Source organism: Apodemus sylvaticus, chromosome 18, assembly GCF_947179515.1.
Source record: "Apodemus sylvaticus chromosome 18, mApoSyl1.1, whole genome shotgun sequence".
Taxonomy (NCBI): Eukaryota; Metazoa; Chordata; class Mammalia; order Rodentia; family Muridae; genus Apodemus; species Apodemus sylvaticus.
In genome coordinates this window covers 32,160,153-32,186,432 of record NC_067489.1, presented here as the reverse complement: position 1 = coordinate 32,186,432, position 26,280 = coordinate 32,160,153, and the positions used below count along the sequence as shown (strand labels likewise).

The 26,280-nt window shown below is 49.1% G+C and overlaps 2 protein-coding genes across 2 annotated transcripts in view; one reads left to right on the top strand and one right to left on the bottom strand.

Moving 5' to 3' along the window:
- The window catches only part of Tnks (tankyrase), a 156,313-nt gene extending 149,700 nt beyond the window's left edge, over window positions 1-6,613 (top strand). The window contains exon 27 of the mRNA XM_052162651.1: window positions 1,499-6,613. Within this exon, the coding sequence (XP_052018611.1) occupies window positions 1,499-1,585 (87 nt within the window). The 3' untranslated portion in view covers window positions 1,586-6,613. The remainder of the gene's footprint in view (window positions 1-1,498) is intronic.
- Window positions 6,614-12,098: 5,485 nt separating this feature from the next.
- On the bottom strand, window positions 12,099-25,942 carry Dusp4 (dual specificity phosphatase 4). The gene is made up of 4 exons (XM_052162652.1): window positions 25,018-25,942; window positions 17,063-17,208; window positions 16,375-16,594; window positions 12,099-15,622 (listed from the first exon to the last, which is right to left on the bottom strand). The coding sequence occupies exons 1-4, from the start codon at window positions 25,460-25,462 to the stop codon at window positions 15,234-15,236; spliced, it is 1,200 nt and encodes a 399-aa protein (XP_052018612.1). The 5' UTR covers window positions 25,463-25,942; the 3' UTR covers window positions 12,099-15,233.
- Between the last annotated feature and the right edge of the window lie 338 nt (window positions 25,943-26,280).

Genomic DNA, 26,280 nt, shown 5'->3' with positions numbered 1-26,280 from the left:
CACTAATAAAGAAGAACTGTCTGCAACAGCTTGTTTTAATATTAAGAATTAAAGTGCTGTCTTAAAGTCATTCAGTTAAGCAGTGTGACTTAGCCACAGAGAGCAGTTATCGCACTCAGATTCAAGAGTCCAGAGAGATTGTCTACCCTGATCATTTCAGTTTGGTCAGTTACTGATGGAAACCATTGTAGGCTTAGATTCAGAACAGAGTGTGCTGGACTATGAAAGACTGTTGTGAATGATAATGCTGCTTGCATCTCTAGACAGGACTTGTTAAAAGCTTATTTATGTATTTTGATTTTCAAGTCCTGAAACCTCTCATGAGGTACCAGTCAGTCTACTGAAGGATAACAGCAATAATGGTAACAGCGCCCAACACACACACTATTCCTACTCTACCAGTCCTGTTCCAAGACCTGAAGAAAACAAAAACAAATGCCAGGATTGCTGTTCCCATTTATAACCAAGGAAACCCGAGATATAGAGATGTGCTAAGTTACCAAAAAAAAAAAAATCTATAAACCTACTTGTATTTTTATTTATTTTTAATGTCAGAAGCCTCTATTAATAATACCTTTAATAATCTCTATATCTCTTTCAAATAGTGCATAAATTCTTTGGGGCTCCAAACCCTTTGCCCAGTGGAGGAGTATTACTCTTCAGCCACGGCCACTCTGAAGTGCTGGGTCTAGTTTGTCATTCTTTAGGGTTGAAGAGTTCTTGTGTAGACCACACTCCCTGCTTTTAAGATCTGTGTCAGCTTCCTCTCAAAGCAGATTCCCTTTCCCTCTCCACATCAAGACGTCTTTCCATGCCAGAACTGCTCTGTCCCATTAACTTCAAGAGAGCAGAAACAGTGACAGAGACTGCCGGTGAATGCAGCCTAAATATGCATCACTCTCTCTCCAGGAGAGGTGCTTGCTGGTTGGCATGGTCACCCCTAGCCCGGTGTGGTGGCTTGCAGCACTCGGAAGACAAGCCTTAGTTAGCTATGGAGCAATTTTAAGAACAAATTAGCCTACAACAGTGTCTCCCCTGCACTGTTGCCCCGTGGGTTTGTGGGACCTTAGCATGTGTGACCATGCTCACTCTAGAGTCCACAGTGTGGGCTTTTAACATTTCCTCTGACAAATCTGAGCTCTTGGCAGCACAATTGTTTGTTGAGTTAATAAGCTTCTTGACTACCTGCTCTGTGGAGTAGAGGAAAGACGCTGGTGTTTTCCTGCTAGTGGTGCATGGCTGTACAGTGAAGCTGAGCAGAGGGCAGAGGGCCCTGACCTACAGCACTGAGGCTGAGGCTCTCCGGGGCTGCTGGAAGGTAGAGTGGTTGGCTCGTGTGAGCAAGGCTCAACACTGCGGAGGGTAAAATAGAAGTAGTCTGCAGATAATTTTATAGATGGTGGGGTTGCACATGTTATCCAGCCTGACCAATGCGTAAGTAAGGCTTAAGAGCTTCACCTTCAAGGGAATGAGTTGTTTGCCTTCTTCACTGTTCCAGGCATATCCAGAATATCTCATCACCTACCAGATCATGAAGCCGGAAGCCCCTTCACAGACCGCAACAGCAGCAGAGCAGAAGACCTAGTGATTGTCCCTGGTAAAGGCCAGAGTGATTCAAACCTGCAACTGGATTACAGTGGATTGCTTCCAACAACAACAACAACAAAAATCAATATTCTCTAAATCCCAACAGCCAAGAAATAAGCTGTGTGTCTTTTATAAAGCATTCTAGAGTGGCAGCGCAGAGTGGGCCCCCAGCACGCTCACCTGCCCTGGTCCCTTGGAGGAGATGGCTGCCGGGCGGCCTCGGACGTGTCTCAGGCCATTCATTACAGTTACCCGTTTCTGAAGCAAAATGTTTTGCTCAGATATAGAGATGGCCAAAGAGAAAATGCCGGCTTACACGTTTTTGGTTCACACTACATTTTTTTTTGTTGTGTTTGGCACATGTATAACAGACACATGTGATGGGCTCATTTCTTAATTTTGCCAAACATATTTGTTGAAGCTTGTTGTTGTGACTTTGAAAATGAGCCAGAGTCTTCCTGGATATTTTGCAGTCACGCTGACTAAAATCATTAGGGTGCAGCTGAAGCTTCTGGCCGAGCAAGACACTGTCCCATGTCCCCGTTGTTAGATTTTGTGTCTCTGCCTCTTGTGGACATAAAGGAAAAGCGCCAATATTTAGTTTCCTTTTATAAACTGCCCCATCTTCCCATCTTAAAAGGGAGGGCACAAACCTCTCTTTGACCTAAGAAGTCAGAGCTGGGTGCACCATTTGCTCTCCTCTTTGACCTAGAGTCAGAGCCGGGTGGACAGATTGCTCTTTGCTGTCCGCAGGGCTCTCAGGACTGTGCCACAGATGTCAAAAGTGCGCTGGGGAGAGGCTCAGTGGGGGCACTTAGAACTTTGCTTCCCTGGTGGGATGGCTAGAGAGCTGGGAGGGAGGAGCCAGTGAGGAGGAGGAGCCCAGGGAGGGGGGAGGAGCATGGGGCTCAGGGGCAGATCCTCGACAGACCGGTTCACTCTCCACCACCACCAGAACCGTCTTCCAAGGTCAGGGTCCCAGCATTTTACTCTCCTCTCTCCTTAGAAAGCCAGGGTTCAAGCCCTACATAGTAAGTATGCACAAAGGCAAGGACCTTGTGTTTACCCTTGTCTGGCCTTCAGTTTGCATCAAATAGATAGTTAGACACAGAAAACTAAAGTTGAAACCAAAGGCAGTTGACCTATTTTTTTAGAACCACTGATAGAGAAACATTTCTTTGTGAAAGTGCTGCTTGTAACGGCCCTCGCCACATGCACAACCCTGAGCAGAGCCACGCTACCTTCTGTCCCCTGTGGACCCTAACTGAATACTGAATTGAGCGCGTTACTCTGTTCTACTCGGGTCTGAAGCAGAAGTCTTATCAACAGCGGGACACAGTGTGACACGCTTAAACATTTCAATTGGAAGGCTGAAAATAATTTTTTAACTTTTTTTGTTAATGCAAGTGTATTAAACTGTGACCATCTTTGTTTCCCTGGTTCTTGAAATACACATTTCTCTCTCTTTATTTATTAAATTTTTGTTAGCTTGAGCCCAGTGCTAGGACTAGGCATCCAGTCTAGTATGAATATTTTAGTTTTATCTTGAATGGGTTCCTCAAAATGAAGTCAAGAATTAGCCTCAGTTTTCACTTCTGTTGACATTTCAGTGGCCTGAGCCGGGTGCCTGTGGTCTGGGCTGCGTTTTTAATAGCAGCTAGAGTACCATACCGAGCTTCAGAATGGGGTGTTGGCTCAAGGGCTCTTCTCCTTCCTTTGTCTCCTTTCTGTTAACAAAGGGTTGAAGAAATTGGCATCTGTGTAGTTTTAGTAGCTATAATGTGTATGTTATTTAGCCCGACCTGAATTAGTTTAAAATGCTAAACACAGCTGTGATTTTAATTTAGTGACGAGTTACTATGGTGTAGTAAAACAGAGACTAAAACATGAGCCTCCGGCTGACAAAGCACCTCCATCAACCAACTGGATTAGCTGGGCCTTACCTTGGATTAGCTGAGGACTCTACCTTGGATCCCCAACCACCAGAGCTGTGGGTCTCATGTTCTGAGTAAAGACACTGTAAGGAAGCCTTCCAGAGTGCTAGCGCTCCCGTGGTGACTCACTGGGACAAAGTCACATTAAATGAGCTGTTTAAAAAGACTCAGTCCTGGGGAGAAAAATTTAACAAAAAGTGCTCCACGGGCCTGACATATTTTCAGAATTTGAAAACCAAAGGCATCGTGAGTGTATTCAAGTTGGCAAAAGTGATTGTTTAGATTTCCTTGTATGGCAACACAGAATCTAAGAGCCCTCTGGAGTAGAAAAAAGCTTGGCCTTCGGCTGAAGTCTCTTTACTTTCTTGTCTGTGCATTATTTAGAACTCCTGCAGGTTCAGGACTCAAGCTTCCCTACAGAACCGCAGAGAGAAGGCCCCTCTCGGTCTCCCCAGACGCCCGACACTGCCAGGTCACTGGTTTGGCCAGCTTGGATACTTAACTCAGGCATAAAATAAGTGCTCTGGGTACGTCTGCCCCGTGCCTTTGCATCTCTCAGATCGCTAGCCTAGTCTCAGAACGCTCTGCGCTTGCCCAGTCGCCCTTTTCCTCCATCCTGAGTCTTGCATAGGAATCCAGGTGTCCCTTATCTTCCTATCAGAATGGAACTGGGTGTGGTCCTCAGCCACTCAGCTCTACGATTCTGCCAGTTTGCTAACAGATGGCAGCATGGAATCCAGCTTCAGCTCTGCAGAAACAGTGGCAGTGCAGTCTGGGCTCTGCCTTGGCTTCCCTTCCTGGCGGTTAGGACTCTGAGCAACCTCAGCACAGTGACAGCGCAGACCTCGAGCTCACAAAGGCAGCGCTCCTCATTGCACTCAGTTCTCTCTGCAGCTGGAATAGTGAAGGGTGTTTGGAATATATAGAGAACTACTTGAATATGGCAAGCAAATAAGCATACATTAGCATTTTATTATCCTAGATATTATTACAAACATATTACTAACATTTGGCTAATGCTAGAAAATGGCATAGGAACACAGTACGTTGTCCCGGGCTTCCTCCGCTGCAGTGTATTCCCAGTTGCATGAAAGGCACTTAGCCATTGTCCCTCTCCCCTTTAAACAGTCGTCAGTTGAATTCCTGTAAACGGCCTTGTGAACGCGTGTGTAGTTAAGCACATCTCGCTGCCCGTCCCCTCGCCCTGCGCCCGGCTGGCTGGCCCTCACTTGTGCCCTGGCCTCCTTGCTGCTCTGTTGGGCCTATCATCTTGCATAGAGCACGGACTATAGAATCACTCAGCAAAGATTCAGAAATGGCGTTAGAATGGATGTTTTCATGTATCAGGAAGTTGAAGACTGGTCTTTGATGTTAAGGCAGTGGCATAGAAGTGAGGTTGATTGTGAAAGTGATATTCAAACAATTGCTGGCTACAGCTAGAGCATGAAAAGATCACTTAAAAAATACCGCCCTGAAAAAGTGAATCTGCTTCCGCCAACTGAAGCATTCTGAAGTTAATAGACAATGATGGTTTTTCTGTTTGAAAAGCCTTATCTATGGCAGAAACTTTGTAACCTTTTCTAATCTAGCAGTGAAACATGAATCCACTTCTTAATATTTGAAGTCAGTGGGTGGGCGTGTCTGTTCATTTCTACCTGGTAAGCCTGTTTTATGGGGTATATTTTATAAGCAATATTGTCACATTTAGTGGTGTTGATGTAGCCAGTCAGTTCCAGTTTCTCTCATGCAAAGTTCTTCGGCCTCCAGGTCATCTGGTTTGGGGTAACACTGGTGGGATTTCCAGACCCATGTGGGGGTATGTGACACCGTGTAGTCTCAGTGGTGTGGAAGTTGTTTTTAAATCATTTTAAGTATATACTATGACACATGAAGCTTAAAACCTGTTGGAAGCTGAAGATTTATATCTTCTATAAGATCCAGTATGGTCAGGTTGTGTGACCAGTTTTATACTTCTACCAGAATTCTGCAAAATTGAAATGACACTCACCCCATAGAGGGAGTTCTCACCGCACCACCCTGCATTTCCTGTTTCCCTCCCCTCCACCCTCCTTTCAGAGTTTTTCTCATTTTTCAGAATTCTTTTGCTATCCTTCAGTCGGCCCTTTGTTAGCTCAGTGTGCTGATGACCTCTCTCCCAGTGTGCAGGAAGAAAAACCAGAAAATGCCCCAGCCAACGAAAGTGAGGCACTGAGGATTTGAAGCTAGTAGCATAGACCACGAAGGTGACCGTGCGGTATAGTAAATGTAGTCACTACACAGAACACTGAAACTCGTCTCGTGTGTGTAATGCCTGCTTCTGCTCTCTCCCAGTGTTCTGAGCTCATCTTATCTTTGTGGTAGTAATATTTGTCCTTGATACCTGCAAAACTAAAAAGGTACTTTGATTACAAGGTCTCGAGAACTTACAAACCCAGCTTTGAGGAAATCTAGATGTTCTGACAACAGCATCTGGAGTTGTAATTTTCTTACTGTAACGTCGTCGTCAGTCTGTGTAAATAACCAGTGTGGTGGCCCTTCGGTTTGTTGTCAGCGTTCCTTTGTTTCCAGTCTCTGTGTGACCCACCAGTGCCCGGGTTCCAGCTCCACCTTCTTTTTTGTTTGCATTGTCCATCTGTAGACTTGTCAGACAGAATACAAGATACCCAGTTAGATTTGAATTTCAGGCAGTTTTTTAGCTCAAGTCTATTTCATATTTGACATATCTGTGCAATTTTTAAAAATGTTCTTTAACTTATCTGAAATTCAGATTTTGACTGAATATCCTAGATTTTTGTTTTCTATGTAGTTTTTCTAAACCTGATAGTCCTAGCAGTTTGATCACAAAAGGAGGCTCCCAGCATGTAAATTCTCTGGTCTTTATAGCTTTCACCTGGAATGGAAGACCCCCCCCCCTTTTTTTTTTTGCCTTCTACTCATTTCTAAAAGAGGGCATCAAGGAACTTAGCCAGCCTACATGGTGGGTTTCTATCTAAAACATCTCTGTGATTATATTTAACCTGTAATTGTGCTTTGGCTTAATGTCTACAGTACTTGTAACGGATTAATATTCAATAAAAACATTTTAAAGTACACTGTGTAGTATTCAGCTTAAGTGTTTCCTGCTTCTGCCCTGCTCTGTCCTTGTCAGCTGACCCTCTGCAAGTGCAGCAGAGTCCTGTCAGAACTACCGCAGTCTCCTCTCCTCTTCCCAGTGAGATGGCAGCGTGGTGGTCCTTACCCTGTAAGCCCCCAGAAGCCATGGCAACAGCAATAGCAGGAGAACCTTCCGGACAGTCGCCCAGGCTAGCTCACAGGCCCTCCCGGCCAGGACGGTTGGCGGAGAAAAGGTCTGTACATCCCATGGGACACACTCAAGATCTAACACACACTCATTTAGGATGCTGAGGCAGGAGGATCACAAGTTTCAGGCCAGTCTGGCTTACACAGTAAGACCTACCACCTCATCCCCAAGCAACAAAGAACTCTCCCATCTCTCATCGGTGCTCTCTGCATGCACTGCTCCTGAACTGGGCTGTACCCATAGCTTCTGTACCAGAAGGGTAGTCAGAGTTGCAAACAAGGATTGCCAGCGTTTGTGTGAACCCATAGATGTGCAGACTGGGTTTATGGAAGGTGGCCGGTAGAATGTACCGGGGCACAGACAAGGAGAGACAATCAGAGACAATCAGAAATTGTGAGCTGCAAGCATGCATGGAAGTGCTTTTATAATAGGCAGGATAACTAGGTCTTTGGGCCATTTGTGCGGGGTGCATGTCCAGGTGGACAGAGAAGGGAGCATCCTACTGGGTGGTGAGTTTTAAAGCAGCAACAGTGTCTCTTGAGACTGGCCTGTTGTGAAAATTGCCATGGGCCACTAGGGGTCAGGCTCAGAGGAGTCATGGCCTAGTGAGATCTCAGCTTGTAGTTCCTTAGCACCTGTAAGCCCAGGGAGCTGTGGAAATACATCAATAGCGGAAGAAACGTCAGGAAAACTCTTATGTAAGCATTGTCACAGCCTGGTGCGTAGAAATCTTGCTTTCATGTTTTATTTTTTCATTTGTTTCTCTTCATGCTCTGTGTATGTTGTCACTAATCAAAGAACCCTGAAAAGTCCTTTAAATCTCCGTTTCACAGATAAACTTGAAGGTAAAATGGCAAAATAATTTATGTCAGATTACCTTCCACTGTAGCGCCCAAGTGCCAGCAGTTGTGTGTTGGTCCCTGATTGTTCGTGATGCTTCTTTAGATGGATGCAGAGAAAGGAAAAGCCGGTGCTGCCGGGACAGTCCAATGTCATATGCGTCTCACGTGAAAATCAAGTGTTCACAACACCCCAAAGATCTTTTCTTTTGGTTCTGTTAGAGCGTATGCAGTGGTCAGACCTGTGCACCAAACAGCAAGTACACAGTGAAGTGTGTACTTGGGATTTTAGCAGCTCAGTATGGAAGCTTTGAGAGTTTGACCCCCACATGTGTGGGGACTTGACAGAAAGGAGGAAGGTGGAAACACTTCCCAGGGCTGAGGAGGGGCCAGGAAAGCAATTGCCCAGCTATGGATTGAGTCTGGTTTTAACACCCAAAACCCATGTAAAAGCAGTAGCGTATATAATACTGGTGCTCCCAGGGGGAGAGAAAATGGAAACACAAATCCCCCAGAAGCTCACAGGGCAGCTGGGTGGGATAAAACAAGAGACCCAGCCTCAAAATAGAAGGCAGGGGCTAATACTTGAGATTGGTTTCTGATCTTCACATGTAACATCCTGGCATTCACACACATGAATGCATGCACACATATATACACACAAGGGTTTTTAAACAGTCACTTGCTTCGCTGGATTTGTTTCTTAAAGGAAATTCCAATCAAAACAAATCCCATGGGTCTAAAGGGGAGAAGCGGCATTTTCTCTGGCACCAATTTTGGACAGTGGATGGTGGTGGGCTGTGGATTGTGGATTCTAGAAAGATGCTTTGTTACCACTGAGCTGCATCCCCAGTATGAATAGTTTTTCCTTTTACGAGACAGGGTTTCTGTGTAGCCCTGGCAGTCCTGGGTCCCTTTGTGAACCAGGCTGGCCTTGAACTCAGAGGTCTGCCTGCCTCAGCCTCCCAAGTGCTGGGATTAAAGGCGTCATTGTGAACTTTTTTTAAACTTCTGTTGCCTAAGAGTGCTTTGGTGGTTGTGGCCCAGTGTGTCAGGTTAGAGCCAGCACATCTTAGAGTGTTTATAACCCCTTATCATTATCCTGGTTCACTCTAGCTTTATAATCATGATGACAAAGGAGCACACGAACCTGTTAGACATAACAAAAGTTTAAAGCTGGTACAACCAGTACAGTCAGCAAGTGTGGAACATGTTGGTTTTATTTCTGTTAGATTTATTAAGATTCTTGACATCCTTTTCCTGGCACAGAATTGGTTTATACGGTAGAACCGAACAGCTTTACAATTCTGCATATAAATGAAGTATCAAATATGAGGAAATTGGTATGAAACTGGGATGGAAAGAGGACCGTGGGCTGTAGAGAGAGGATGATGTGAAGAAAGGCAGGGTGCGCCGTGTGCCACTAAACCTTCAGAATTCCAAAGCAAGTTCTATGAGAACCATTGGCCGCTACATCTCTGTTAAGTGGGAAGACTGCAAAAGTTATAGTTGTAGATGGTGTATACTATGATACAGTGGTACAAACTGAAACCTTTTGGAGTGCCAGTATCTCCAAACAACTCCCCCATTTACAGGCTGAGCAGTCTAAGGAGTTGTCAGGGATTTGGGTGTGGCAGGGATCCTGACCTGCATCATAGGGAAGATTAGGGAGGCAGGAGGAGCAGACAGAACGGCTAGGAGCAGGTTAACGGTGCACACTGCTCTCTTAGATGGCCACCGTAGCTTTGGAAGCACGTCATTTCAAGGATGCTACCGTCTCTCCGCCATCGTAACCAAGCTGAATAAAGATTAAGAAATGTTCAAGGGGCCGGAGAGATGGCTCAGTGCCTGATCTGCCACAGATCACAGCCATCTAAAGGATCTGATGCCCTCTTCTGGCATGCAGATCTAATGCAAATGGTGCACTCACGGTTAAAAGAAGAAGCTCAGAACAAGTTACTTCACTTAAACGCATTGCCCTTCGTGAACGAGAATGTGGGGTGTTTTATGAGGTGCATTTCAGTTTTATGGATGAGCAGATAATGCTTATGAAGTTGAACTGTAAAGTCAGAAGAAAGGAAGTCACATTTCTACCCTGCGTGTGAAGGGTTTGCTGTTTCAGTAGTCTTTATTTTTTCCCATTTGATGCACATTGGTATGTCTTTGCCTGCATGTATGTCTTGTGTGAGGTTGTCAGATCATGGAGTTACAGTTGTGAGTTGCCACGTGTTTGCTGGGATTTGAACCCAAGTCCTCTGGAAGAGCAGTCAGTGTTCTTAACCGCTCGTTTGAGGTGTTTCTTCTGAGTGTGTAGCTCGGATTGCATATAGTCCTTGCAGTTTGGTCATGTTGAAATTCTTGGCTTTCAGTTGGTTTTGCTCTGTTCAGGTTTTTGTTGTTATTGTTTTGTTCTGTTTTTTTTTTTTTTCTTTTAATGCAGATCCAAAGTGAGGGGCTGCTCCTTTGTGGCGTTTGCTATTCTGTTTCTGCACTGCCTCATGGGAACAGTGAGAGATGTGGATGCCTGAGGGAGTCTATGGGTGCAGCCAATTTGCCCAGAACACTACTGGATGGAGATGAGGCCCCAACTCTGCCATCTGGGGTCGCAACCTGGTTGGTTCTGCGACTTGGTAACCAGAGATCTGCCTCTGCCGAGTTGCCTCAAGTTCTTACCTTTAAAACGAGCATTCTTACTATCTCAGAGAGTTGAGATAATGAAATGGCCTTTTTCATTTAATCTGCTCCCGTCCCCAGTCTCCAAAAAATAAATAAAAAACACCGTTGACTAAAAAGGGGGTTAGAAGAAAGACTATGTTACTACCTAGGACCCCACTCTAATCTTTCTCAGTCAGACCGGAGCCCGGAAAGTTGCCAACGTGCTACAGATGCTAAAGGAAGTCGACCCTCAAATTGTGGTTGCGCCTTCTTGCCGCAGTGTTTGTGTGTGTGTGTGTGTGTGTGTCTTTGGAGAGTTACCTGCTAAGCCACCCTACTAGGTGGGCTGCTTTTTCCAGAGGACATGCTGCCTGGACACCACTGGCTCCTGGGGCTGCAGGGTCCCCAGGGAACAAGCACTCAGCAGCAATAGCTTGCTTCTAAAGGCCGTCGTCCTTGTTGGACTGGGTACACAGACCTTGTCTCTAAGCCCTTTCTTGGTACTTTTACCTGTTCATCTATTTATTGGACAGATTCTATTCCCTGCTACCAACTGTCTCTTCCTCTGTGAGCTCCCTTTTCCAACTGGACAGCTTCAGGACAGTCATTGAATTATTTTTTCCATTCAGAAAAGTCCCTCTGCCTCAAAAGTTAAATGCTTCCCTTGTTGTTCTACCTTAAAGTTGGTATCTCTCCCTAACGCCCTGCTCTTGTAAGAGTTCAGGAGATAGTTACAAGGCCAAGGTTGGGTAATCCAATCAGTCCCTATAACTGGGAGGTAGCAGGTTATGTCCTGTCTGTTCAAAGCCCTGCTAGAACAGAGGAAGACTTAAAAGACATCTTACCTTCATTTCCTCCACATTTATCCCTCTGAATGAAATACGTTCTTCCCCAAATCCTGATAGAGTTCCTGAGTTATGTTACTTTATAAATTATAACTAGCCCCTCTTATCCATGAACATACAATATGCTGTTTTCCCATAGTATGCTATCTCTTGTCCATAATATACATCTCACCTGTTCCTACAAGTTTATTGTAGACAATTTACCTTTTAAATTTTCATTTTAAAATAATTTTTTTTTTAAAGGCTGGAGAGATAGCTCACTGGCTGCTCTTCCAGAGGTCCTGAGTTTAATTCCCAGTGACCACGTGGTGGCTCACAACTACCTGTAATGGAATCTGATTGACTTCTGATATGCATGAAGAGTATTCATCTACATATTTATTGGCATTTCTGTATGGGAAAGGGATTTTTTTTTACAGTTTTGTAATTACTGAATTTTATTAGACTGGTGCCTCCAAGATGTTTATGATCATAGTGGTAAAGTATTACTGTTTACAATTTGGGAGAGCCGACGGAGAAACGTGTGGCTCAGCATGTGGTCTTGCACACCATGTGGTCTTGCACACCATTATCTCATTTTCTCGATGTAGCCTTGAAGCATTAATCGATTATTTTCCAGTCTTAACAGACTAGGAAGGCAGTAGAGTGGCTCCAATTCTTTGAGCCTCAGACCCCGTGTAGTAATTCCGTATATTCTTTTCTAGCCCTCTTTGCACACGTTTCCATGCTAACACTGGCCTCTTCCCTTGAATCTCTCCTATGCTTCCTACGGGGAAAGAGGCCCAATGCTCAGCGAGGTACCAGCTCCCTCTCGTCTGTCTCCCAGGGCTCCATCAGCTGGTCTCCACTGCAGGTGCTAAGTGGGCAGGATCACCTGAGGGCCCAGTCCTTCCTCCCCTTCCAAGTTCCAATCCAGTGAGAGTCCCACAAAAGCAGAAATGGTTGAAAATGTATTTATTTTCTCTTCAAATGATCTTTTTTCAAGCAATAAATAAAAACAGACATGTTTGACTCGTCTACAAAACAATGTACATCCTACAGAATACAAGCATATCAAATGTAGAAATGACACCACTCAGAAAGATGGGACTATTTACACAAGTTACAAGGATTGCATTGTTAATCTTTCTGAAGTCCCTTGAATGATTCGTGAGCTCTAAGGAAGGGCAGGGCACTACAAGGAGGACTTCAAAACAGACACATATTTTCTCCATCTTTCTTGCAGACAAAGTTTAAGGAAATACATCAACACCCAGACACTATATTGAGTTCACTCACAATGTTCCACAGATTGGTTCCAATTCAGGGGCTTGCCGCAAAGAAACCACCTTATCCCTCAGCGGGCTGTGGAGTGGGACCACACTGACACCATTACAAAGCCCTCCTGTTATGTCTGCTTCACAAGCTAGCTGTGTACCAACAAGACCTGGCTTTCACCATCGTCAAGCAATGAATGGTCTCCAGGCTTGGAAAGCGCGCAGGAAAGATGTAACAATGGTTGGTGTCCGGGTCCCACCCACACAAGTCCTGGTTTATTTGGTCAAGGGTCACCTAGATATGAGGAGTTTAAAGGCTACCCAGGTGATTATGATGAACACGTACAAACTATTATTATTGCCACAGGCTTCCTTGGCCATTGCCCAGTCCCTTCCCCATGGGAGTGACAATCAAATCTTCCCTTTCTCCTGCCTCCTTCCCAACGACTCTCAATCTCTTCCCTTGGTTTCCTCAGCCTCCCTGAAGTCAAGAACCAGAGAACAAGGCGAATAGAGCTGAGAGCTAGCCACCTGCTCACCTGGGCTTCAGCCCTCCGTCTTACAAACATGGCTGATGGAGCAAAGATCCCTGGGGAGAGCTGAGTGTTGCTCATTCTCAAATATCCAATGGCCTTGTGACATTCCAAAACTTCCCATCACCAGAAATCAGCTCGTGGACAACATACTGTCTGTCAAATCTAACCGTTAGGAAGGACAGGCTCTTCATTAGAGCTATTACAAGCCATCAAAGAAGCTTCTGGAGAACTTTAAGGCATGCCCCCCACCCCGGTTTTTCAATCAAACCAATGTCCTACTTTCTTTGTAGAGTTCTGGGTCTCATGCCGTTATCAAGTACAAAGAAAATGACTTTATAAATAGCCCCTTCACACTGTCATAGGAGGCTTGAATGAGGCAGGGGAGGGACATTTGGAGCCCCCCACTGCCTGTGTAGTTGGCATCCAGTCTGAGAACTAGGACACATTTGGCAAACACTCATCTAGAAAGCGAATGACGTCTACAGGCTATCTGCTCTCCAGATCCCCTTTACATTCTTGGAACCCCTGGACTTGTTTAACTACAAAACTCATTTAATCTAATTCTTCACCAACCACGAGAGACAGCTGCCAGCAAGCAGGGGGCAGAAATGTAAGACCATCCAACTAGGCATAGGCAGTCCACCATCGGGGAGCTCAGCCCCTCTATGCCTTCAGCCAAGTGGCAGTCAGGGAGCACGGTACCCTACTTCTCACCCACACAGGTGATCTTTGACACAGGTCACCTGATACAAGTTATACCAACACAGGTTCACATTTCATGGTGGGGGGGGGGGGGGACCATGAACCCGGGCTGTCTGGGATCCTGGCTGAGAAAGAGCATCCCATGACGATGTGACATGGAGACTTGAAGTTCTATTTATGCTCAAGGTGTGGGGGAGGGGGGCAGGCCCATGCTGGTTTCTGCCAAGTCTGCGGTTGACCTCTAATCTGACAAGCCCTGATGAAACTGTCTCCCATACTACAGATGAAACAGGTTCCCTCCCCACCCTGCATCTTCCCCTTAGAAAACACATTTTTGGAAAGGCTCCTTTAAAATGGTGTTGGTCCAGTCAGAACCCAACATGGCTCCGAAGTCACCCAATATCACTAAAACAGGAGCTGGCACCCAGCCCCACACCCTCTGTTCTTCCAGACTTTAAGGAACCCCAAGTCAGGCATACACTTATCTTTTTATTCAAAAGAGGGGGGGAGGCTTTTCAACGTATTCACTTGACAAGGATTTCGTAACAAGAATTTCTTGGTATACTTCAAGTAAACTCCTAAAACTGAAACACCCAATTTATCCAAGAGAGGGAGATTTTTTTAGTTCATCCTCAGTGATCTGGTTCTGGTCTGCCCTTAGCAAATTATTCACAGCAGGAATATCTGAACGGCACCTGGTTTTCCAGGAGCACCTTAGAAAAGATGGTGTTTACCACCAGACAAAATCCAGACCCTAGGCCAAGTGGGAAGAAACCACTCTATCCACAGTCAAATGGACCACTGGAGAGAAAACCTCACACGGCTGGGTCAGTGAGGCCAGGAGTCCGCTACAAACGTGACCAGCCATAGACCCTTTTCCTTGCACGTCACCCTGCCTGCTTCTCAGTGGCAACAATGCAAGATGGCGACCATGGGGACCACCTCCCCCACCCCCTCGTTGCCAGCACACCTGTGTTTATCTATGCTCTACTGTACGACCTCAACAGAAATGTATCCCAAAGTCACCAGACTCCTGCACACCACATGCTGAGGTTACTCTCAATAATCATTCAACATTAATTACCCAGTTGACGACTAATTAGAATACTGTGGCCTAGAAGGATCTAGAACAAAATTCCTGGGAGTTCAACAATAGAAGAACAGACACACAGAACCAGGCACTTTTCTGGCAAACTCATTTTCTCCTCTTTCCCTCTCCACTTAAATTGGTTGGGCACATTTGCCAGGATCTGTGGGTTTCATAACTTTCAAGCTTGATTGCTTTAAATAATAATTAATAATAATAATGATGATGAGGTAAATATCTACCTGCAAAGGAAAAGCTGACAAACCAAATCTTCTCTGACAGCTTCCGCTGTCATTATTGCTTTATGTTGGATTGTGTTTAATTGTGTTTGTGTTAAATGTGTATTCAAAGTCGTTATTGCCATTCTAGCTGGCCCTGTGGTTGGCCAAGGAGAAATGGAAAGAGACGGAGCGTGGTCACCTGGTCCCCCCACTGTCAGTCCCTATTGGCTTGCACACTGGCTCTCTGGACCTGGCGTCGGGAGCCTGGTCCTAACAGCTGGGGGACGTGGTGATGGGACTGTGCAGGTACGGCAGGTTACTGGGGGCCGCGTGCACACCCACGGACACGGGGAAGCTGAAGACGAACTGCGAGGTGGGGGTGGGAGTGGCCTTGCCCCTCTCCCGCAGGGGCCCGGATGGGCTGGCGGCCTCGGCGGCGCAGGACGTCGTGGTGAGCACCTGAGACTCGAACTGCAGCAACTGGCCCATGAAGCTAAAATTGGGCGAAATGATACTGCGGCGCTGCTTGACGAACTCGAAAGCCTCCTCCAGCCTCACCCGCTTCTTCATCATCAGGTAGGCCAGGCAGATGGTGGCCGATCTCGAGATGCCGGCCTGGCAGTGAACCAGCACCCGCCCTCGGCAGTCCTTCACGGCGTCTGCGGCAGAAAAGTGCGATGTGATTAGGGACCTTGGTGGACTTCGGGGACCACCAGTAGCAGAAGCGCATGGGTGGGGTGGGGGTGGGGGAGCGCCCAGTGGGATGTGGGGCCCTCCTATGGAAAGGCCAGCTACGGATGAAGACTTGGGGTCCAAGTTCACACCCAGGTTATGTCACACGGCAGTGCCATCAGATCTAAGAGAGCAGTGACTCCAATCTAGCTCCCGTCTTCCTCACCCTACAAAAAGCCCGACTTTGCACACCTATGGAACCATGCGAGTGGCCTGGCCAGTGGCGTGACTGGCTCTCCAGCCAGGCCTGGATCAGGACTTCTAATTCCCACCACACAAGTCCCCTCGGGTGGCCTGGGCCTTTCTGGTATTCAGGTTGAAATCCTCACAGGCTCAGTGGTGGGGTGGGGTTGGGAGAAGAGACCTTAAAACAAACCTACAAGAAGGGCAGCCATGTTGAGGAAATTGATTAGCTTAGGGGCAGGGGCCTGGAGGGTTGATAATCTTGGCTCTGCTTCTGGTCTATCACCAGGTCTTCCCCGCAATGACAGACTACATCCTTCTTAAACCGCAAGCCACATCAATCCATCCCTCCCTTTAGTTGGTTTTTATCAAATAATTGGTGAGAGCAACGATGACAGACAAGGTTTGTGTCCCCAGCCTGCGCATCACACCTAAAATCCCCACCAGCAGTCCCTGCGTTCTCCCTCGGTGCCCTGAAGTCTGAGAGGCAGCCTACCAATGTACTCGATGGCCTCCATGAACCAGGAGCTGATGTCAGCCTTGTGGTTATCTTCTACCGGGATGCATTTGTACTGGTAATGTCCCTCGAAGTGATTGGGACAGTCTGAGGAGACATTCAGTAGGGCCGTGATCCCCAGGGCGTCGAGCATGTCCCTGCGGGCAGCATGGTAGGCACTGCCGAGGTAGAGGAAAGGGAGGATTTCCACAGGACCGCCCTGCAGCAGAAAGAAAGCAGCAAAACACGAGTGTCAGCAACCAGGTCGCAGGGCTGAAGTGCTGGAGCTAGGGGGCGTAAGACATACGAGGTGGCTTTCTAGGGCCCGGGGAGGAGCTTCCTTCCAGAGACAAGGTATGGTCAGGTCTTGTTGGCACCAGTCAGCCACCTTCCCGTGACAACTGAGGCAGCACACTGATTATGGGGCATACTTGGCCACACTGGGAGTTTACACTGCTAATGGTTCTGTTTGGTTGGGTAAGTCTACAATGAACACATCTGAGAGAAGATGTCTCAGACAAGGAGAGATAGATGATAGCGTGACGGAATACTTTATGGACAGAGACAGATGGACTCTTCACTCCATCCCCAGTCCATCTGACGGGAAGGGCTGATGGTGGCTCGAGCGGTTCCTTCGTGTTCTCCTGCACTGCCTGATCTGAACTCTGGCCCCGGTCACTACACATACCTGGTCGTGCAGTGGGGTCCCACAGGAGCTGCAGCCCAGGTCCAAGGACTCATTGGTGCTGGGGGGTACGGGGGGTGGGATGGCGGCCAGGGCCTTGGTTTTAGAGCAGAATTCTGGATACTCAGAAGAAAACCTCTCGTAGCCACCTGTAAAGGAGAAACGTGGTTCAGGTCAGTGGCGTAGGAAGGAGGACAAACAATCCCACCAGGCAAGGGGAGCTGTTGGCTCCTTCTGCGCCACTAGGTGGCGCTGTGGGTCTAGAGATAACGACAGCCGGAGCATTTTTCTCAGAGGTTTGTTAGGTCAGAGGAAAGATCAAGGAAGGAAGGATGCTAGGGACTCTGGAAAAGCTGTACGGGCAGCCTTCAATTTGAGAAAAAAAAAAAATACACAAAGGAAACATGTACACGGAAGTGCCAGGGGGATTTTCTAAAGTACCACGTACTACGAGGGACCCAGGAACATTAGGCAGCCAGCTAACCAGCTGCGCCCTCCCCTGGCCTAGTGAGGATTCCCGCCATCACCAATCCCTTCAGATATGGGAAAGAATCAGAGGTGGGGACTAGGACAGGAGCTCTTCCTTCTGCTGCAGCAGAAGATACCACAAGCACTCTCTACCATCAGGACCACAAACAAGCGGAAACTGCCTTCCATCACACGAACCAACCACACCACACAGGCTGGAGAAAGGAAGGATTTTTCGGACCTGAGTGTGGACAAGGATCCCTGCACAGGTTATCAGTGCATCTTCGGTGGAAGGAAAGGTTTTGTAACAGAGATAGGGCCAGTTATCTGGTAGAGCTGGGTGCTGTCCCACAAGGGCCCGAGGCCAGGTGTGGAAGAGCAGGAACCTCTGGGGCCTGAAAACTATTACCAATTCAAAACAGCCCACACAATGGGGCTAAAATGGGAGGTGCTTATGTAGGTGGCTAGCTCCTTCCCGGCGCCTGACCCTGCTGCTAGAAAGGCACCTCTGGCTTTGTGCCTTCCAGCTAGCTATTCAGCTAAAGGGGTGACATGTGACCAGTTTAGTCAAGTGTCCAGGGCCCCTAAATCCCAACCCTAAAAGCCTGCTTCCTGCTGCTTCTGAGATAAAGGCGAGGTCTCGGCCACATCACAGGGCTTTCAGAAGCAGGGAACCCGTCTCTTCCTCTCTGACCGGAGGTTTTGCTTGCCCTCTGCTCGCTCCCTCTGGATATGAAAGGCTATCTCCGTGGTCAAAGTTCTTCCTGATGAGTCACAGTGACCAGCCTCCAGAGATGGAAAAGCCTGCAGACCTGGTGCTGCCAGCTACGGATGCTCATGGTCTCAGTGGCCACAGCACCCCGTGGGCAGGGCTCCCACTCCCTCCCAATATAAATCCTTCTTCATAAAGCAGACAGGGAAAGGTAGAGATGAGTATCTTGAGGGATTAAGGAGCAATAAAAATAAAGGTCTGTCACCAAAGGTCCTTGGTCGCTACCAAGAAACTGGTCCACAGCCCCGTTAGGGATAGCAGACTGGCTGAACAAACACCTCCATCAATAAAGGTCATTTCTCAACCCTACCCCACCCCGTGTACTTCTGAAAGACTTCAAATTGTTAACCATCCAAACAATTGTTTGTCTATAACATCAAAACATTAAAAAGCAATTAAAACATTTTTTTAAAAAATGAACAGTAGTCCCTGACAAAATGCTTTCCACCCAGGAGTCAGACACTGCCCGCCTCGCTTAAAAATAAGGGGTAGGGGGGCTGTGAGCGCCCCCCCCCCCCACAGCCCAGATTCCAAGGTCACAAAGCCTTCGGGCAAAAGCCTTCGGGCAGGAGGAAATGTTCCCAACCTTCCCTTCACGGAAAGGGTACAACACCCGCCGGCCTGAAGGTCCAGAAAGGACTCTGAGGACAGATTCCATCCCAGCCTTCTGAGTCATCAACTGTGCACCCACCCTACTTCCGCCCTCCTGACCTCTCCCAGCCCCCTGCCCCTACTTGGTAAGTGATTTAATCTCCCCGGCACAGAGTTCCTGACCCAGGCACCTTGGGAGAGGTCTGTCTTTGGGAAGCTGAGGCTGGTTTCTATGGGGGGGGGGGGGGGAGTGGGGAGGTGGTTGTGCCGGAAGGACACGACATACAGGTGAGTTGTCACCCACACAGAGGAAGAAACTGAATGGTCCTTGCCTAGCCTGGCCATGTGGCTGTTAAGCCTTCAGTATGAATCCCGAGTTACTAAAAACTAGATACCCCAGATAGAGGGTACTTACTTCCTAAGCAGCCCCGTAGAGCCCAGCATAGAGGAAGCTACCCGGGGTCTCCCAGGCAGGTTAAGGGCAGGGGCCAGCATTCACCACGGCGAGCTTGAAGCCAGACTCTGAGGAGCCCCTGCACATTCACACTAGGCGTTCCCTTGGGAACACTGCTGGCACCCGCGGGCCCAAGGGCGATCCCAGAGTGTGCTGGCTGCTCTACTCCAGCCCAGACACAGGCCTTTCCCAGTGAGCAGCAGAGGCCATGCCCCGCACTTCAAAGAAGCAAACTGAGTAGTAAGTCCGATCTGCTCTTTTTTTAAAAGGGTGTCAGTTTAGAGAAGGTCCGATGGGGTACACACGTGACCCCCGTTTCCTGATCGTGATGTAAACTTAGGTCTGGTTTTAGTGACACGGGTGTCCCACTTTGTAACCCAGGCTGGCCTCGAACTCATGGCAATCCTCCTGCCTCAGACTGCCCATTCCCCCTAAGGAGGGATTACAGGTATGAACACACACACACACACACACACACACACACACACACACACACGGAGAGCTGCCTTAGAATGTTTTCCCCTGAGACCCTCCTAGCTCCCCCCATCTTCATGCAAATACCATAAAGGCCACAGCGCCTCTGTAGTATAAAGAACCCGTTTCAGATGACCCAAGGTTTACCAAACGTAAGTCCGCCGTTCACAGAAGGGGGCCAGGGTCTCCCTGCACCTCCCACATATGTCCGAAAGTGGAATCGGGACATGACATGCATCTGGTCAATCTGCCCATCTCCAAGGCGTTAGGTATCTTCTGAATAAAATCTCATAACATATGCCAGTAAATTTCAGCCTATGAAAGTTTTTTCCTATGTCCTGTTGGTTGTAAGTAATTTCATAGCAGATTTTTCTTAAAGGTCTTATTTAAGAATATATGTCGTAAGGCTAGAGCTGTAGCTCAGTGGTAGAGTGCTTTAGTTAAATAACATTCCTAGCACACACTAATAAATAAATAAATAAATAAATAAATAAATAAATAAATAAATATCAGCCAGGTTTGCTGCTGCACACAGAAGGCACTCAGAAGACAGAGGCAGATAGATTTCTTTTGAGTTTGAGGCCAACCTGATCTATAAATGGGTTTTCAAGACAGCCAAGGCTGTTACACAAAGAAACTGTGCCTTGAAAAACCAAAAATAAAAACAAATTAAAATTTTTTTAAAAAATAACAAAGAATAAAGAACTTATTTCCCCTGCTCACTGCCTTTCAACCTGTAAGTCAGAAATGGAAACTTAGGCATGGCTTTCGCGGGCCTTGCTTGAAGGGCAACTACATCTCCAGCCAACCCTGGGACAGCTCTCCGGAAGGTAAACCATGACCACAAAGGGCTCCGAGCCATAAATCCTCCACTCTAGATGGTTGCCAGGCGCTGACGGGTGCTGGTAAGCCACCACAATAGGGCTCCTGGAGGGGAGTTGCCTGGGTGGTGACTCTGGCTTGGGGGGGGGTCTTAATGAGGATCCCACTTTTCCAATATCGGAATCAGTCACGATTGAGACTATCACCTGAGCTCGGTCTTGCTCTGGCCCAGAAAGGAAGTCTAGGTTGTCTGAAGGTCATAAGTCTTTGGGACCTTCACTTTTAAACAGTCTTCAGATGACCTAAGTGAACTCCTGACCTTAGAATTCCCAAGCCAGAGAGCCTGTCCTTCCCATGCCAATCGGCTGAGCCTCCTATGGTATAATTCTCAACCTGGGGGGTCTTGGGGGGTAGGGGGTTGGAGGACCCTTTCACTGGGTAGCCTATTCGATATCCTGCATATCAGATATTTACATCACGATTCATAACTAAGAAAATCAGTTATGAAGTAGCAGTGAAATAATTTTATAGTTGGGGGTCGCCACAACATGAAGACCTGTATTAAAGGGTGGCAGCATCAGGAGGTTGAGCGCCACTGCCCTAAGGTCTTGGTTGGGGGCTAGCTCTTTCCTACAGTCCCTCACCCCCCCCCCCCCAGGCTACCTACCCAAACTGCTCTGTCCAGCAGACTGGCTTCTGTCACAGAGTCACCTGACTTCCGGCCAGGTTCCCTCTCTCTGCCAGGAACTACATCTGGAAGTAAGGAAATTAGCTCTCCAGTTTTACAAGTTTGGAGTATTTAAAGGGATTTCTTGGGTCTTTAATGACCACCTTTTCCTACAAGATAAGAAGCCCTGATGATCTTAAAAGATAAAAGAGAGAGTCTATAGGCACCTGGATGTCTTTAGTTACTTTTGTTGACTGGAAACATCCACTCACTGGTTGCCAAAGTTGTATTTTCTCAGTTCCTTGTAACTGTGTAGCTAATGTTGTGAGGCTTGGGCTTGCTTAAGACCTATCTTTGATAATTCTAACACTCCAACTCTTTTCTTCTCTGGAGCACTTGGTAGATCGGTACTTTTTACAAATGGAACGCAGACCCCAGAGCTATGCCCTGGAGGAGCTGGAGAAATCCAGAGAAAGAGACAAGCAGGCACCAGCATCGGTGCTGGGTGAACAGTCAGTTCTCCACGCAACTCAGGGTCAGGCCCAAGACCTGGACAGGTAAGTTTTACCCAAGAGGAAGTAGACCATCTAGATGCCTATATCCCAATAGATCTCAAACAGCCCCCTGCATAATTTTGCAATCTGGTTTGAATAAGAACTTAGATCATATGGTAAATTCTACACTGGAGAAAAGATACAATTGCACAAAGAAGGTTCTGTGTGTGGAACAGACTGGTCAAGAACTCATGATCCAGCTGCCTCAGCCTCCGAGGTCTGAAGATCACGGGCATCCACCACACCAGGATGAAATTATTTGTGTGTAACAGATTGATTTGTGATTGGGGATACTGGCATTAAAAAGATTATTTCCATTAGGACAAGATTTTTTTTTCTTTTAAAAGGCACGCAAATCTAAAATTCCAACCCAAACATGTATGGAGGTTAAGAATCTGAAACACAGAAACTGAGATAAAAATTGAAAAACTTAAAAAATTTTTAGAACTGTCCCTAAGATACCTTTATAGAATTTTAAGTTAAAGCATTCCCATGATTTTTACTCACACAAAGCAAACGTAGGATTTCTATTAGTATTAACCAAAACTTGATCAATGTAGAAGAGTAACAATAGTTTAGCAAAGTTTAATTTCTGCTTTTAAACCCTTGCTTGTGAAAAATCAATCATCCTTTTAAGACACACACACACAAGGAAAGCCAGCGGTGGGGGGGGGGGAGTGGAGGGGGGGAGTAGGTTTGCTAGTTCTTACGACTGCCCCCTCCTAGAGCAGACATTTCCTTGCTGCCCTCTCTACCAAGGCCTTTCAATTGCTGGCAGAGAGAAAGAAGGAAGGACTAGGTTGTGGCTCAGCACACACATCCACATAAACTACGGCTTACACCTCCACAGGACAAGGGCAAACATCTCCCAACCCCCCCAACACACACACACACTATCCCGTTATAGGGTTTTGCTTCCAAGGGCTGCTGAACGTCTGTCTAGAAGAGGGGGTGATGGTGAGGCAGTAGCTATTCCTGAACAGATGAAATTAAACAGCAGTTCAGGCCAGTGACCAGGCCTAGATGAGCAGCACCTCAGAGGACTGGGAAGAAGGTCTTTGGCTTTTGAGGGGCCTGGGGTGATTGATCCTCCGGGCCCAGTAAGGGAAGGGGGTGAAAGGCACGGTTTGAGGAACTGCTGCGTTTCTGTGGGCCAGGCACCCATTACGGATGGGACTGTCATTTTGCCCAGAGGCCACCTGTCCTGTCCAGTCTTACGTCAGTATTCGCCCTGAAACATCTCTCAGAACTGGTCTGGCCTCACAGTCTCCTGATCGTGTGGACCGATTGAGTGCCGCAAGCCATAAGGTTTAACATGAAAAATATGCCTCCCTCCCTAGGTTCCTGGCCGGCCCGGGTGCCTGCACCCCGGAAGGAAGCCCAAGAGCTCAGGATCAAGGCAGCTACCGCTCCAGGGCGGTCCCATTCGGAATTCTTCCAGGAAGAAAAACAAAATAATCCCTGACTCCACGTGGGGCTGACGTACTCCTGGAAGGCATGGGCCCCTTCTCTCTCAATCCAATGGCTAAGGAACCCAGGAAAGCCTGAGACTTTCACCCCGAAACGGTTTCATCTTTCCCACCCTAGCGATCTCGACTCAGGGAAAGCCGGGAGGCTGGAGCCCAGGCAGGACCCCGCCGAGGGAAGGACCCGGGACCTGCGCCTGACCGAGGGAGGACTCCGGGTACCGCGTGGGGCCCGGTTCCGATCGCTAAGCGGTCGCGAGATCGGGGACCTGTCTTCCTGGCCGTCGCTCCTGAAACGCTTTAGGGAGACTGGCTGAGGGCTCGGCTGGAGGAGCAAAAGGCGGCCCTCGCGTTAAAAGAAAGAAACGTCAGCAAAAGCTCCCTGGCAGTTCAGCCTCAGGTCAACAGCAGCATTTCCCTAGCAGCTGACGGGTCAAATGGTCAGGAAACAACTGCGGAGAACAAAGCCCCGCGCTGTTCCGCAGGGCCAGCCCGGCTGGCTCGCCCGCACCCGGCCGCTTCCCGGGGCTGTTCGGAGGGGACGGGAGAAAGGGTTTCGCTCTCGGCCTCCCTTCCTTTACGGAGGACACGATACCAAAAGGAAAAATCTAGAAGAGGAGGCGAAGAACCTCTGCAGGGAAATGGGCGGCTCTTCGAAGGCGGAGGTCCAGCAAACCTCCGGGCTTCGGAAGCGAAGACCCGACCCGCGCGAAAGAATGCGCGGAATGCGGGGGCCGGAGGTAGGGGCGCAGCGCAGCAGGGGGCGCCCGACGCTCTCCCCCCCCACCACCACCACCCCGTGCTCCCCAACCGGAGTCCCGCACACCGGCCAAGCTGGCAGGTGCGGCGAGCGGTCGGTCCCCTTCTCCCGCGTCTGGGATACAGCGTGATCCTTTTGGGGTGTCTGACTTCTAAATTTGACAAGCCACCCTCTCTCCGGCCACCTCTCATCTCCTTGGCCAGGGTTCCCTGCAACCCGGCACGCGCCGCTAGCAGAGTCGAAAATGATGTGTGAACAAAAGGGGGTAATTCTCTGCTCCGAGGATTAGAGCAGGGGCAGGCGCGGTCCTGTCTGATGTCCCCCCCACCCCACATCCCCAATACAGCACTTCAGCCTCCCTTAGAACGGGGTAAGGGGCGGGTGGGGGGGTGGTTGGCCGCCTTCCAAGAAAGCTCTAAGTTGAGGCAACGGGAAAAAATTACAGATCTGCAACGTAATTCTCCTTCCCTCATTTATGGATTGTGTACGAATTCCCGAGGCAGGTCCCACCTCAGCATTCACCTTCCTTCACCCCCTCTCTAGGGTTCTCGGGGTTAGATCCCCAAACAGTCCTCTCTGGTCCCTGTGGGACTTAAGAGCGCGTTCTCAGTACTTGAAGCAGGGCTGCGCAGAGGAATCGCTGCCAACATCCAGGCCAGAACCGCTCATGTCAATAAACACGGAAACTCCAGGACGCGTGCGGACTGCAGGTGACTGGGGAACCGAGCCAGCACGGCCTCTTCAGTACTCAGGCTCAAAACCACAGCAAAACCGTGCAAAACTGACACGCACAAAAGACACGCAAGGAAGGGGACTCCAGCAGCCCGGAGTCACTCGGGTACTTTCCTCCCATACCCAGCAGGGCTCAGGCCGCCAAGCCCCCTTACTTAAGCCTCCCTCTCCCCCTCGCTCCCGGGCGCCCACGTTTACCTTTAAGCAGGCAGATGTCCGTGCGCTCCGCGTTCCGGCGCAACGCCTGTACGACCAGCGACACCGTGCTGTCCTCCCGGAGACACTCGGCGCGCGGGCTGCGCTCGTCGTAGACGATGACAGCCGAGTAGAGGCCAGAGCGCAGGCGGGCGCGCACCTCTTCCTCGGCGGGCAGAATCTGCTCCAGGCTCACGGAGCCCTTGGCCCTCCGGCGCACGATGGTGTTGCAGCGCACGTTCACCGAGCCTCGGATGTAGCCCGCGCTGTGAGCCAGGAACGGCCTGCAGTCGAGCAGCAGGCACTTGCCGCCGCTCAGCAGCCCCAGGGCGCCGTGGCTGCCGCTGCTGCCCGCACCGCCGCCGCCGCCGCCGCCGTTCTCCTCTCGGTTCATCAGCCTCTTGAGCACGCTGCAGTCCATCTCCCGCAGTTCCTCCATCGTCACCATGTCGCCGGCAAAACGCAGCAGAGCCGGGGGAGCCGGGAGAAGGCCAAGGGCACCCAAGCCAGCAAAGGCTTAACAGGAAAGGACCAGCCGAGGGCTAAGAGGGCGCCTGCCCGAAGTGACTCGCAAACTTGGCCCCAGGCGTTTCTCCCCTGCACCCCTTCCTCCTCCCGCAGCCTCGACGTTACATAGCAGTCCGAGCCTTCCCTGGCGCCAAAGCAGGCGGGCGCGCGGCACCCGGAGCGAGTGACCGAGGAGCGGAGAGTGTGTTTACGAAGAGATGGCTCCTCTCGGTTGGTTGCCTCTAGTGTGTTTTGCTAGCTAGGCTGCTCCTGCCGTGGGCGCCGCCGTCTCCCCCGCAACGCTCCGCCGGAGCTCCACGCACTGCCCCAGCCAGAGTTTCCTCCTCTGGCTTAGAGATTTATTAATGCTCGCCGGCTCTCCGGGGAGGGGAGGGAAGAGTCATTACTACCTCGCCAGGCCCCGCCCCCAACGCACGCTCCCCGCCCCGCTTGTGAATGGAGCGCCGTCCCCCTCGCACCCAGTCACGGGGACTCGACGTCACAAAGAGAGGAGTAAACAGGGCGCTCGGTGCTTGCTGCCAGGCCCATTCATAAAACTGAGACCTAGAGGGAAAAAAAAGGAGGCAGCCTCCGACCCGCCTGCGAGCCCTCAGCTCCCGGACTTTGTGAATGGAGCCGCGGCGCGGCTCCCTGTCCTTCCTCGGCCCCCGAGCGCGGCGATCCGCGTAGAGATGGTGGCGGGTGGCAACGCGGGCCTAACCCAGGCCTGGGCTCTCAGCTTAGAGGTCTTCTCCCCTG